This window comes from Varanus komodoensis, unplaced genomic scaffold (genome assembly GCF_004798865.1).
Source record: "Varanus komodoensis strain SLA01 unplaced genomic scaffold, ASM479886v1 scaffold112, whole genome shotgun sequence".
Lineage (NCBI taxonomy): Eukaryota > Metazoa > Chordata > Lepidosauria > Squamata > Varanidae > Varanus > Varanus komodoensis.
This window is the reverse complement of record NW_025335322.1, coordinates 927,952-940,150: the sequence shown is the minus strand read 5'-3', so window position 1 is coordinate 940,150 and position 12,199 is coordinate 927,952. Positions and strand designations below refer to the sequence as shown.

Genomic DNA, 12,199 nt, shown 5'->3' with positions numbered 1-12,199 from the left:
CGCGGAGGGAGGGCTTGATCCTGCGACCAGATCAGTGGGGCAGCAACTGAACGGCTTTCTCTTCTCCCCACAGTTCGACCAAGGCATCCTCGACGCCTGCCTGTACATGCTGGACCGGCGTGGGATGCCCCATGCGAGTCGGGGGGACCCGATTATGGTCTCCCGCGTCGTGTCTGCCATGGTGAGCCCCGGACCGGGCACAGCCCACCCTTCCGCTGAGACGGCCCCTTCCTCATCTTCTCCCCCACACCCTTCTGCCTCTTAAACACCCCCCTTGCTACTTTTTTATGTATTTATTTGGGAAACTTGTATGCCACTCCATTCGCATAAGCCTCGGGGCGGCTTCCATCAAATAAATAACAATACAAAAATATAAAAATTGGATACATCCAGGCAATAAATAAAACCAATAGATAAACAATTAATTAAAATAACATTTAAATAAAAAGGTCTTGGCCTGGCACCGAAAAACAAATAACCACGGCGCCAGGCAGACCTCTCTGGGGAGCCTGATAGCAGCTCCCTCACAACAACCCTGTGAGGTAGTTTTCAGCCAAGAAAGAGAATGCATGAGGGGCATCAGGCGTGGCATGAAAGGGTAAAAAATGTGCATTCGTTGGTTGCACGATTAGCAACGAGAGATATGTGTTTGTCAGGATTGCTCTCCTTCCTTATCAAAACACCCATCCCTTTCCAGTCCTCTTTGCTTTTCAAGACATTCTATCTTGCCCCTTCCGCATCCTCCCATTCCCCCCCCCCCACTCTCTGTTCATGCACAGGATCTACTTCTTCTTGAGAACCTTCCTCTTCTCTTTCCCTCAGCACCCTCTCTTTTGTAACTCGGGGGGGTGGACAACTTGTGCCCCTCCAGATGTGGCTGAATCAATCCTCTCCGATGGCTGCCCCACTTTGCTCTGACAGGGGCGGAAATCCAGCAGCAAAATCAGCCCAAAGTCCTGAGAAAGCGTTGGACAAAGAGAGGCATTCCCACACTTATTGGCCCGCTGGGTCCCTGCCGTGGATAAATCCTGGCTCTATTGGGGTATTTCATTTGCACAAGCAGATTACTTGTGCTGAATCCATTCCAATGAAGATTAGGAATGGTGCAGATGAACCAATCAGATCTAAACTCATCCAGAAATGAGTTCAGCAGAGATCAGAGGAGCTTTTTCCCCAAGGACAAATCCCAGCCTCAAAGCACTCTTGCACTCCGGCCGGATTTGCCCAAGTGAGCTGACGGATGCAACTCTTTCAAGGAGAACCTGCCCTTGTACAACCAGCTCAACCAGCTGGGCTGTTGCCCCTTTGCAACACTTCTGCGGCAGGGAGTTCCGCAGATGGAAAGGACATGTGTTGATGTAGTAGCAGGTGCATACATGTCACGACAAGGTTTGCTTCCAGTTTGCCACCCAGTGATTACAGCCACCACCTTTCAGTGTGAAGTAAGAGGGTAGTTATCCCTGATAGGTTGGGATATTTTCGTGTGGTCCCTGATGATCTTTTCCCTGTGGCTCCTGATACATCCCTCAGCTTCACCATCTTTTCCTCATGTTTCTACCCTCTCAAATCCATGTCTCCATTAGGATTAAGGAGCAGGAAGCTGCCATCAATCCCAGCCCTCCCTGTTTCTCTTTGTTTTAAAAAGCAATCTTGGCTTGCAAACAACATTTCCTGGTGAAATGAAAGTTTCTATCCCCGTGGGCATTTTCGCCTCCATCCATCTGGGCAATCACCAACTCCGCCGCTTCGTTCTCCCCCACAGGTGAACTCCCTGGATGACAACGGGGTGCTGGTGGGCAACTGGACAGGCGACTATTCCCGCGGCACCAACCCTTCAGCCTGGGTGGGCAGCCGCGACATCCTCTTGCAGTACCACAAATCGGGATATCCTGTTCTTTACGGCCAGTGCTGGGTGTTTGCTGGAGTCGTGACCACAGGTAGCTGCCCTTTGTGGGGAGGAAGGACATGCAGAGGGTTGGGGGGGACTTCTGAAGGGACACCCTCTCCCAGATGTTCCTGCCCAGATGCTAACATCATCTTCAGAGCCTCCTGTCTGGGTGCTCTCAGTGGTAGCCCCAGTCTGCAGAATGCCCTTCCCAGAGAGACCCTTCTAGCCTCTTGGCTGTACTTAGGCCTTCCAGGTTAAGGCCTTCCTCTTCTAACAAGCATTTAGTCTTTATTCTCCAAACATCACTGCCAGTCTCCAAACATGTTTAATGTTTTGATACTTTTTGCATTGTGGGCTTTGTTTTGACTGTTACCTTAATTCCTGGGTTTTGCGAATGCAAACCGTCCTGTCAGCATCTGTTGATCGGTTGCATAGACAGTTAATAAGCAAAGGAAGAGTCGTGAAACAGGAAGGTTCCCGTGAATCACAGGCGAGGAATACACCTACCTACACCTGGGCATTTCCTGGGGAAACACCTCCTGGAGCTCTTTGGCTCCCAGATCTTCCCCTTCCTCACCTGCCAATTTAGCTCCCCGCCCAGCACGTGCCTTCGCCCCACGTAGATTTCTCAGATCTGCGTGTGACACAAAGCCAGCAGGGGCTACAGATTCTCATGGGGTTTGGGGCAGTACTAGAAATGAGAGGTGGTCCCCCCGCTGATCTTCCCCTCCCCTGCCTCCCCTGCCAGTGCTGCGGTGCCTGGGCATCGCCACGCGGACAGTCACCAACTACAACTCGGCACACGACACGGACGTCAGCCTGACCATGGACATCTATTTTGATGAGAACATGAAGCCGCTGGAAAACCTCAATGCGGACTCCGTCTGGTGAGGAAACTGGGCTGCCCCCTCCTCTCCCCAGAAGGCTGTCCCCTGTGCGGGGACTGGGAGCTGGGCCGGGGCAGCTGCCGCCACCAAAAAGACCGTTTCCCTTCTCCTTCCGGCGCAGGAATTTCCATGTCTGGAACGACTGCTGGATGAAACGGCCGGATCTACCGTCTGGATATGATGGGTGGCAGGTGGTGGATGCCACCCCGCAGGAGTCCAGCAGTGGTAAGCCGGGGTTCTCCGGTTGTGGGGGTGCTGAGCCCCACTCAAGCAGAGGCTGACCCCCGTCCCCTCCTCTAGGGGCGGCATCCCAGTTGTGGCTAAGTCAAAAAGGGCTGAGCGCCAAAGCAGCGGGCCCCAAACCTAACGGCTTATTTCAGCTCAATGCTCTCGTGCAAAGCGGGTGTTGCTGGGACAACTTAGCGGAGCCCCCATGGTCATCAGGGTTTTGCCTGGGAAAGTTCCCGGGAATGGCCAAGAAGTCCAGCCAGGGGAAGGGGCCTCTGAGGAGGAGAGATGCTCAGACACGGGCCGGGACCCCCCTGCTCTCAACCACAGAGAAGGGAGAGGCGGGAGGGCCGACGGAGCAAGCAGCGCGCAGAGAGGAGGCGAGCGAGCGAGCGAGCGAGCGCTCAGAAAGCCGCTCCCAAAGGGATGGGGCCTTGTTGTGGTGATTAGTCGTGAAGTTGTATGTGACCCATCGCGACCCCATGGACAACACTCCTCCAGGCCTTCCTGCCCCCCACCATCCCCCGGAGTCCACCCAAGCTCACACCCACTGTCCCAGTGACTCCATCCAGCCACCTCATCCTCTGCCGCCCCCTCCTTCTTTTGCCATCTATTGTTCCCAGCGTGGATGGGGCCTAGGCATGCTCATAAGGAGAGTTCCCGAAGGGGAACACTAGACTGGTTCGACAGACCACTCTGTGCATGCTCAGAGTTTTGTTCTGGGTGATTAGTGCTCAGGAGCAAGAAAGCACATTTTGCAAGGAAAACGGTCTGTGGCTTTCGACTGCTCGACGGAGAAACCTCGGCTCACAACAGCAGCCAGTGCTGACAATGGGGATGGCGGTTCGGCTTCTGGGGGGCTACAGGTTTTCCACCCCTGCCTGAAGGCGCCCCCCAAAGTGATTAGAGTAATTCCCAGCCTGTGCCACGGGGTGAACTCCGTCACTCCTGGAATTCTTGCTGCGAGGAATCACGTGGACTGATGCAAGGTGTCCGGCATGGTAGATGGCAGCCTTCCTCGACCTGGTGCCTTCCAGAAAATTTGGATTACAACTCCCATCCACTCCATCCGGCTGGGGATGATCGAAAGTGTGCTCCGGAAAGCCCTCAGTTGGGGAAGTCCGACCCAGTGCACCTTCCCCCTCCCCCTCTCCATCTCCACCTTCTCCGCTTCCCCGCAGGCATCTTCTGCTGTGGACCTTGCTCCGTGGAGGCCATCAAGAACGGTTTGGTCTACATGAAATACGACGCCTCTTTCTGCTTTGCCGAGGTGCGTGCTTCCGAACGGTTCCGTGGACGTTAATGTTGCCAGAATGAGGCCCTTCCCGGCGTGGCCCGGCTCCCGGTCTCAGCCTCAGGTCCACCGTGCTCAGGACCTGGGACAGCTCCCAGGGAAAGCCGGCGTTGCTCCGGCCAGGGGGACAGAAAGGGATAGAAAACTCCACAGGCCTTGTCCGTGCTTCTGGGCTCTCACTGGTTCTTGGCTTGCGTTTCCAACCCGTAGGACGTCGGGCCAGGAAGCAGGGCCAGATGACCGAAAATGCCAGCAAAGTTTAGCCTAGAGTTCTTGCTGCCACTAATGAAGCCATAGGGAAGGCCTTTCAAAAGGAAATGGGCCAAAGCTGGAACACCACCAGATGTTTGGTGGTGGAAGGGGCAGGGGGCATGACCACCTGGGGAACCCGGGCAGCTGGATCTGGCCTTCAGGCCGGAAGATTGTGCCTCTTCGCCACTGCCGTGCCAGGGCACCGAGCGATGCCGTTTGGCTCCCGCCCTGGATCACGAGCATCTCTCGCTTCCCTCCGCAGGTGAACAGCGACAAGGTGTACTGGCAACGCCAGTCGGACGGGAGCTTCAAGATCGTCTATGTGGAGGAAAAGGCCATCGGGCACCTCATCAGCACCAAGGCGGTGGGCTCAGACAGGCGCCACGACATCACTGAGCTTTACAAGCACCCCGAAGGTACGGTGGGAGAGGAACTCAGCGGTGTTTGTGACGCGGCTGGTGGGGGGGGGGCGCACACGCCGAATCTGGACCCTTGGCCACCGAGGGCCATCTTGCTTTAGGAAGGCGTGGATGCCCTCAGAGCTCTTTCTTCCTGGCTCCTAACACCACTTCAGTTCGTCTCCCTTTGAATTCCGGATTTCACAAACAATTTCGCAGAGCCCTCCACAACCTGACGCCCTGCAGATGTGTCTGACTCCCACTCCCATCACCCCCAGCCAGCTAAGGAGGGCACCAGATCAGAGAAGGCTGATTTAGCATGCCAGGCTAAATCAAGCCTCATCGATGCTCCTACGGGGTTTCCCCCTCTCTTAAATGCAGCATAGCAGGTCAACAGGACCATTCCCACTTTTAGAAATACACGTGTCTGCACGCTTTCTATGCCACTGCTTAGAAGAGGGATTCAAGATATTTTTAAAACTCAAGCTGAGGTGCTTTGTAGCACAAAACAGTAGGGTTTCTTTGGAGGTTTCCACCCTTTTCAAAAAAAGCTCGCATGTTTTGGGAAGCCTGTTTTGAGAACAATGACCAAATCGGTTCTCCAGTGAAGCCGACTTGCAGGGCCAAGTCGAGACAATCCAGAGCAGAACAAATTGGGATCTTTCCCCCTCCCCTTCCACTGCCATCTGTCCCCAGGTCCCCCCAGATTATTTCTCTGCCTGTGCCCGAAAACCTTACAGGCATTTGCCTACCCTTTGGCAGTCAAACTCCCATAATTTGGCAATTTAGGAGCGGCTGCACTTCTAGGCACCCCAACCCACCTGCCCTCTCTCTCCGCCCCGTACTTCTCCAGGCTCCGAGGCCGAGCGCAAGGCAGTAGAAACGGCAGCCAAGCACGGCACCAAAGCCCACATCTACACCAACAAGGAGTGGGGAGAGGACATCTCCCTGACGGTGGACACCAAGGAGGCCTACACGGGCCAGAACATCTCCTTGCGGGTCAACCTGAAGAACCGCTGCTCCATGCCCCGCAGCGTCTCTCTCAACCTCTTCGTGGCCGTCATGTACTACACAGGTGTCACTGGCCGCAACTTCAAAGAGGAGCAGCGCCAAGTCCAGGTCCCAGCAGGTGGAGGTACGTCGGCCCTCACCCCAAGCCCCCTGCGATGCCTTCACCCTGCAGACTTAACCCTCCCAGGCGCCCTGTCTCTCCAGCTTCTGCGGATTTAGAAAATTAAATATCGTTTTCACTGGGATGCTGCTGCTTTTGTGAAGCAGAGGGCTGCCCTCTGGTGCCATCGTTATTTGGGTCCCGAAAAGGAGTTTTCCGGTTTGGCACTAGACCCCACTACACACACACACCAGTTCTCGAGCTGTGTTTCCCTTGGTCCCACCAGCTTGCCTTCTGGGAAAGGTGTATTCTTGACCAGGTGTGCCCACCACATGAATGGGCGAGCACAGCAGCCATTTTGTAAGAGTGCTCACAGGACATGTGCACAGAGGGGCCAAACATTTGGGGAGCCCCGTCCGCACCTGGAGAAAACTCCCTTAGACTTAGACTTACCTACCTCGCAGGGTTGTTGCGAGGATAGCGTGGAGGGTGTGAAACGGTGCACCGTACCCTCTCTTCCGGTGTGCCACCACAGGCTACAAGGGGAAGGCCCTTCTTGGCTGTGGTGACCCAGGTCCTAGAGAGATGTGCCCGGTGCCACGTTTAAGTGCTTTTCGGTGCCATCCAAACCCCTTCTCATTTTTCCTGTATTTTAATTGTTAAATAGAAAAAGTTCTATCTCCTTTTATATTGTATTCTAACTCCTGAGATTGCTTATTGTTTGTTGAGTTAATTTATGTCTTGTTTTGATTGCATTTTTTGGTACTTGTCTTCCTTTTTTGTGGCAAACCATTTGGGCAGCCTCTGGCTAAGCGTATGGTATATAAACGACGAAATGCGGGGCTAGAGGTAGCCCTAATCGGGATGCCACGCTGCCATGGCTTATTTGCGGCTGTGCTGGCTGGACGGAGCCGTCCTGGCTTGCGTTAACCCTCCCGGTCTTCCTTGCCCCCGTGCAGCCCAGGCAGTTCCCATGGTGGTCTCCTACCTTGAGTACAAGCCTCACCTGGTGGACCAGGGGGCCATGAAGCTCAGCATCTCCGGCAAGGTGGCCGAAACCGGGCAGGTCCTCGCGAAGGAACACACCTTCCGTCTGCGCACGCCCGACCTCACCCTGACGGTACGACATGGACGCTGCGGGGAGGGCCAGCCCTTCCCAAGCAGGTGTGCTGGACTGCAGTGCCCATCACTGGCCATGCTGGCTGGGGATGGTGGGAGTTGAAGCCCAGCACACCTGGCTGGAAAGAGTAGGCCTAGGAGATGGGCGGTCTTGGCACGGGGAGCAGGAGGCTGGAAGGCCCGAAATCCATGGTGGTCCATAGATCCAGGTCCCAACACCCCTTCTCAGACCCCCACAGAGCGGCTTCATTTAACTCCTGCTGAACGCCTGGCGCAACCAAAGAAACGGGGACTCCTTCCTGTGGACCCCGAGGAAGGATGCAGTCACCTCCCAGAATGCATTTCAAAAACAATGGCAGAGACGCACTTTCCTGTATCTCCAAAGTGGGGGAAGGAGACACCGTGGCTTATCCTCCCCCAGACTTCTCCGAAAATGGCCTCTCGCTCTGTCAGAGAAAGCGGGGCGTATTTTCCCATTCGTAGGATACCTCTACAAATATTTCGGATGTGCACCACGCCTCTTGAGTGACCCCGCAGGACTACTCCATGTATGGTGGGCACGCACATATTGCCAACAAGCGGAAATAACTGCGGGGGAAAAAAGAGGGCGATGTGCATGTAATTTACATATGCTAATTTGCCCGATGCCACTTCAGAGTCGTCGTTATAATTTAAATGGGAATGGATGCTAGGTGGCCAGGCACGTGGGTGACCGGCTCTCCGGGGAATACACCCTGGCACATCCTTCCCAACACGGGGCCCTCAGAAGGTTTCCAGCTTGGCTTGGCTCAAGGACGCAGGAGGGAACTCCTGGATGCCTCACCTGCAAACATCTGGATTTCTTGTGCTCACTTCCTCTCTCCCCTTTCCCCACCTCCACAGCTGCTGGGCCCTGCGATTGTCGGCCAGGAGACCCAAGTGCAGATCGTTTTCAAGAACCCGCTTCCCGTGACCCTGACTGGCGCCATCTTCCACATGGAGGGATCGGGGCTTTCCACCCCCAAGACAATGACTGTGGGGTGAGTCAGCCTTTGAAACCCAGCCCCTCCTGAGTGCTGAGCACCCCCCAGCCTTCTCCTGCCCCCCTGGATCCCATGGGACACCCCAGGCATGGGCTGGAATCCCTCCAAAATGCCCCTCTTCCTCCCTGGGATGCAGTTCACAAGACTCAGGTCTGCCAAAAGATCCTCAGCAGACATGAACACACACACGGGAATTATGCCTGCCCAGTTCTTTCCTCACATTCTGGGAGAACATTAATCCTTCCCTCACTTTCCTCTCCAGCACGCCACAATAAGACTGTTGTAAAAGCAGTAGCAACACTAAAACTCATCTTGGTCAAGTGACTTATTATGTGTGAGCATGCAAGCTTTCTGCGTGGTGCTTTACAAAGAGCATGAGTCTCTGCCCCAAGGGGTATGCAATCTAAGCTTTGAAACAAAGCTGGGGTATGCAGGGAAAGATCACATGTCTCTATCGGCCACCTTCATCTTTTATTTGAATCTACAAATTAATACCCTACTTTTTAGCACCCTGCCTTAGAAGGCAGCTTCTGGATAAATATAAAAGCAGTAAAAATTTATTTATTATTTATTTATTTATTAAAACATTTTTATGCCGCCCCATTCGCCAAAGCCTCGGGGCAGCTTACAACAATAAATTAAATCCACATAAATAAAAATTAAAATATATACATTAGAAAAAAATACAATATAAATATAAAATGACGCTGCAGCGCATTTAATCACCACAGCACAGCTCATGGGGTTTTTACAAGTCTGCCAACATCCTGCATGAATAAAAAGGTCCTAAAAGCATCATGGGAGAGCCAGTGTAGTCTAGTGGTTAGAGCACTGGACTGGGACTCGAGAGATCCAGCCTCTTGTCCCCACTAGCCTGTGAAGCTCACGGGGTGACTTTGGGCCAGTCACAGACAGTGCTTAAGGTTAAAACGCAGAGGAGTGAGCAAGACCTTGTGAGCCCCTTCCGGATCTTTGCAAGAGCAAAACACTGCAGGATAGAAATGAGGAAGGAGGACAATGAGGCACTGCCGGAGGTTCCACGATCAAGTGTTGCATCCAGTCATAAATAGGGATAGGAATAATTCGTTCTTCTGTACAGGTGCAGAATGCAGGTTTCTTTCCCCGCTTTAGCATCGCTTGTAGACGTTTTAACCCCTGACTCATTTCCCTCTACCTCTGCCCCCACCACCCTGTCTTACAATCCCTTTCCTCCCCTTTCCTCTGAAAGTGCAACCTGGAAATACTGACTTTCTGTCCTTCTTCTGCAGGAATATCGGCCCGCACCAAACGGTGACGCTCCGCCAGACTTTCACGCCGCTGCGCGCGGGCCAACGCCAGCTGGTGGCCAGCCTGGACAGCCCACAGCTCTCCCAGGTCCACGGCGTGCTGACGGTCAATGTGACGCAGGGCCCCCCGCCCGGTCCATCAGCATCTTCAGCCCCTGCCCGGGGGTCGCCCACCCCTGCCCGGGGGTCACCCACCCCTGCCAGAGCTTCCCCCGGCCTCAACCGGGCCTCTCCCGCGAGGCAGCCGGCCGGCCGCAGCAGCCCAGCGAACGCACGCCGATCCCCCGGCCGGGGCTCCCCCTCGCGCCAGCCGGATCCCCGAGCATCTCCCAACACCCGTGGCTCGCCTGGGGCGAACAGGGCCGGGCGAACAGGGCGTCCGGTGTGAGCCAAATCTTAGTGATCACCTACTGTGTAATTTTGCTACAGTGCTGGCAGAACTGGGAGGGCAAAACGGAGTGTGGGGAGGATCTGCGTGAGACACGGAGCCATGGCAGTGGAGAGGGGGTGTCGGTGAAAACGAATAATAAGGCATGTAGCCCCTCCGTCCGTCCGTCCGCCCGTCCCTGAGGAGCATCCTCATGTCCGTCCGCCCCTTCTGTTTTCCACCTTCCCGTCACCTCCACTCGCCTTATGCCATTCCTCTGCTCTGACATCCCTTCTGTATCCCAGTCTCCCCACAAGCGCTTGGGGTCTCTGCCCATCCACATCCGGACTTCTGGCTGCTTCCCTCTGACTGTCCATCCGTCCACGTGTGACCCCCCCTTCCCACCAATTCTGTTTGCCACCCTTCCCACAGCGTAGTCTCACCGAGTTGTGTCCCCTCCGTAGTTCCACCAGCAAACGGTTACACCACCACCTTCACCACCCTGCACCCCCAACACCACCCACAACCACCCCCTCCTGATTCTTGGGGTCCCCTAATTTTTTTTATAGCTTGCTTTTTTTTTTTTTTCCACTGTGACTCTTTTTAAAAAATCTACACTGAACCTCACTTGAGCAAACCCACTCCCAATCTGGGGTGTATCCACGAGAGTTACCCAGACGTCTTCCTCCGGACCCTTTCCACTTATTTCGGTCCCTGCTTTGGGAAATTAATTTGTATAAGCTTGACAGAGGGGTTTAAAAAAAATAAAGGAAACACCCTAAGAAATGCAACTTGGGGCAGGGAGCTGCACGAGGAAGACAAATTCATATAAAAGTGTATTGATTTTGGCCTATGTCAGTTTGCCTTTCCTCATTTCTTAAATATATGCACTTAGAAAATGGCCATTATCTTCCTTAATTAGCAAGACTGCAAAGCTGTTTTCCTTAGAAGCCAACTTAAGAGACAAAAGCCCAAAGGAAATGTTTGGAACCAGCCACCCAACCGTCCTGATTGTGAGATTAAGCGAATTGTGCTATATTTAAACGATGGAACGAAGCCAAATAATCTTGTGATTTTTTTTCCTGCGTACTAATATAGGTATTTATTTGATAATAAATGGTTTTTAACTCAAAGCAAGCTTTCTGAAAGAGGCATGTGAATTTCTTTTCTTGTGAGAGTGTTCAAATGTACAACTCAGAGGGACAGATGCTAGGTTGCATATTAGGGGAGTGTGTGTTAAACTGGAGCCAGACACCCTGGGGACAAATCCAGTCCTCCAAACTGATCCAGAAAGCCTCACCCCTTTTCCCCAGCCATGAATCTCAGGGGGTTTTCTCAACTTCTGTGCAGCTTTCCTCCCTCTTGTGAAAGGCTGAAATGCTTCCCTTAAGTCTTAGGGAAGGCTAGAAGAGTGAAGCTGCAACATGCTGACATGTTTGGTTTTGTGGCCTTCAAGAACTTCTTTGAAATGCCCTTTGGTCCTCCGGCTGGCTGAGAGAGGTCCTGCACCCCTAATTCAGAGATACTCTGCTTTGTGGAAATTTATCTTTGCCTACAGGATTACTGTGTAATCCTAGATAAATTTAGTATGCTAGGGCAAATCTAGGCAGCATACTAAAAAGCAGAGACATCACCCTACCAATAAAAGTGCGTATAGTCAAGGCTATGGTCTTCCCAGTTGCAATGTATGGCTGTGAAAGCTGGACAATAGGGAAGGCTGAGCGCTGAAGGATTGAGGCCTTTGAATTGTGGCACTAGAGGAGACTCCTGCGAGTCCCTTGGACTGCAAGGCGATCAAACCAGTCAGTCCTAGAGATCAGCCCTGAGTGCTCTTTGGAAGGCCAGATCCTGAGGATGAAACTCAGATACTTTGGCCACCTAATGAGAAGGAAGGACTCCCTGGAGAGGAGCCTAATGCTGGGAACAATAGATGGCAAAAGAATAAGGGGACGGCAGAGGATGAGGTGGCTGGATGGAGTGAGTGTGAGCTTGGGTGGACTCTGGGGAATGGTGGAGGACAGGAAGGCCTGGAGGAGTGTTGTCCGTGGGGTCGCGATGGGTCGGACACGGCTTCGCGACTAACAACAACACAGGATTACTGCGTGCACCTTCCTTATCTTTTCTGTATGGTTCTTCTCTCTGATTTCTGTGCCTCGTGGGCAAGTGATGCTGGGCGTCTGGTACACTGCACAGATGTTCACACCCCACAGGGCTCTCTCGCACACACTGCATGGTGCAGGAGCGGGGGAAATGTGGCACTCTGTGATGCGGGAATTCCGTCTCCCATCAGCCCCAGTCCACATGACCAATGGGGGTGTAGTCCCAACCACAGCTGGAGCGTGTCAGG

At 53.5% G+C, this 12,199-nt stretch overlaps 1 protein-coding gene across 2 annotated transcripts in view; it reads left to right on the top strand.

The window, feature by feature from the left end:
- The window catches only part of TGM1 (transglutaminase 1), a 33,556-nt gene extending 22,567 nt beyond the window's left edge, over window positions 1-10,989 (top strand). For both annotated transcript variants that reach the window (XM_044420971.1, XM_044420972.1), the window contains exons 6-15: window positions 74-181; window positions 1,763-1,937; window positions 2,637-2,775; window positions 2,897-3,000; window positions 4,185-4,273; window positions 4,812-4,965; window positions 5,801-6,082; window positions 7,018-7,178; window positions 8,060-8,196; window positions 9,468-10,989. In XM_044420971.1, coding sequence (XP_044276906.1) covers window positions 74-181; window positions 1,763-1,937; window positions 2,637-2,775; window positions 2,897-3,000; window positions 4,185-4,273; window positions 4,812-4,965; window positions 5,801-6,082; window positions 7,018-7,178; window positions 8,060-8,196; window positions 9,468-9,873 — 1,755 coding nt within the window. In that variant the 3' untranslated portion in view covers window positions 9,874-10,989. The remainder of the gene's footprint in view (window positions 1-73; window positions 182-1,762; window positions 1,938-2,636; window positions 2,776-2,896; window positions 3,001-4,184; window positions 4,274-4,811; window positions 4,966-5,800; window positions 6,083-7,017; window positions 7,179-8,059; window positions 8,197-9,467) is intronic.
- The last annotated feature ends 1,210 nt before the right edge of the window (window positions 10,990-12,199 follow it).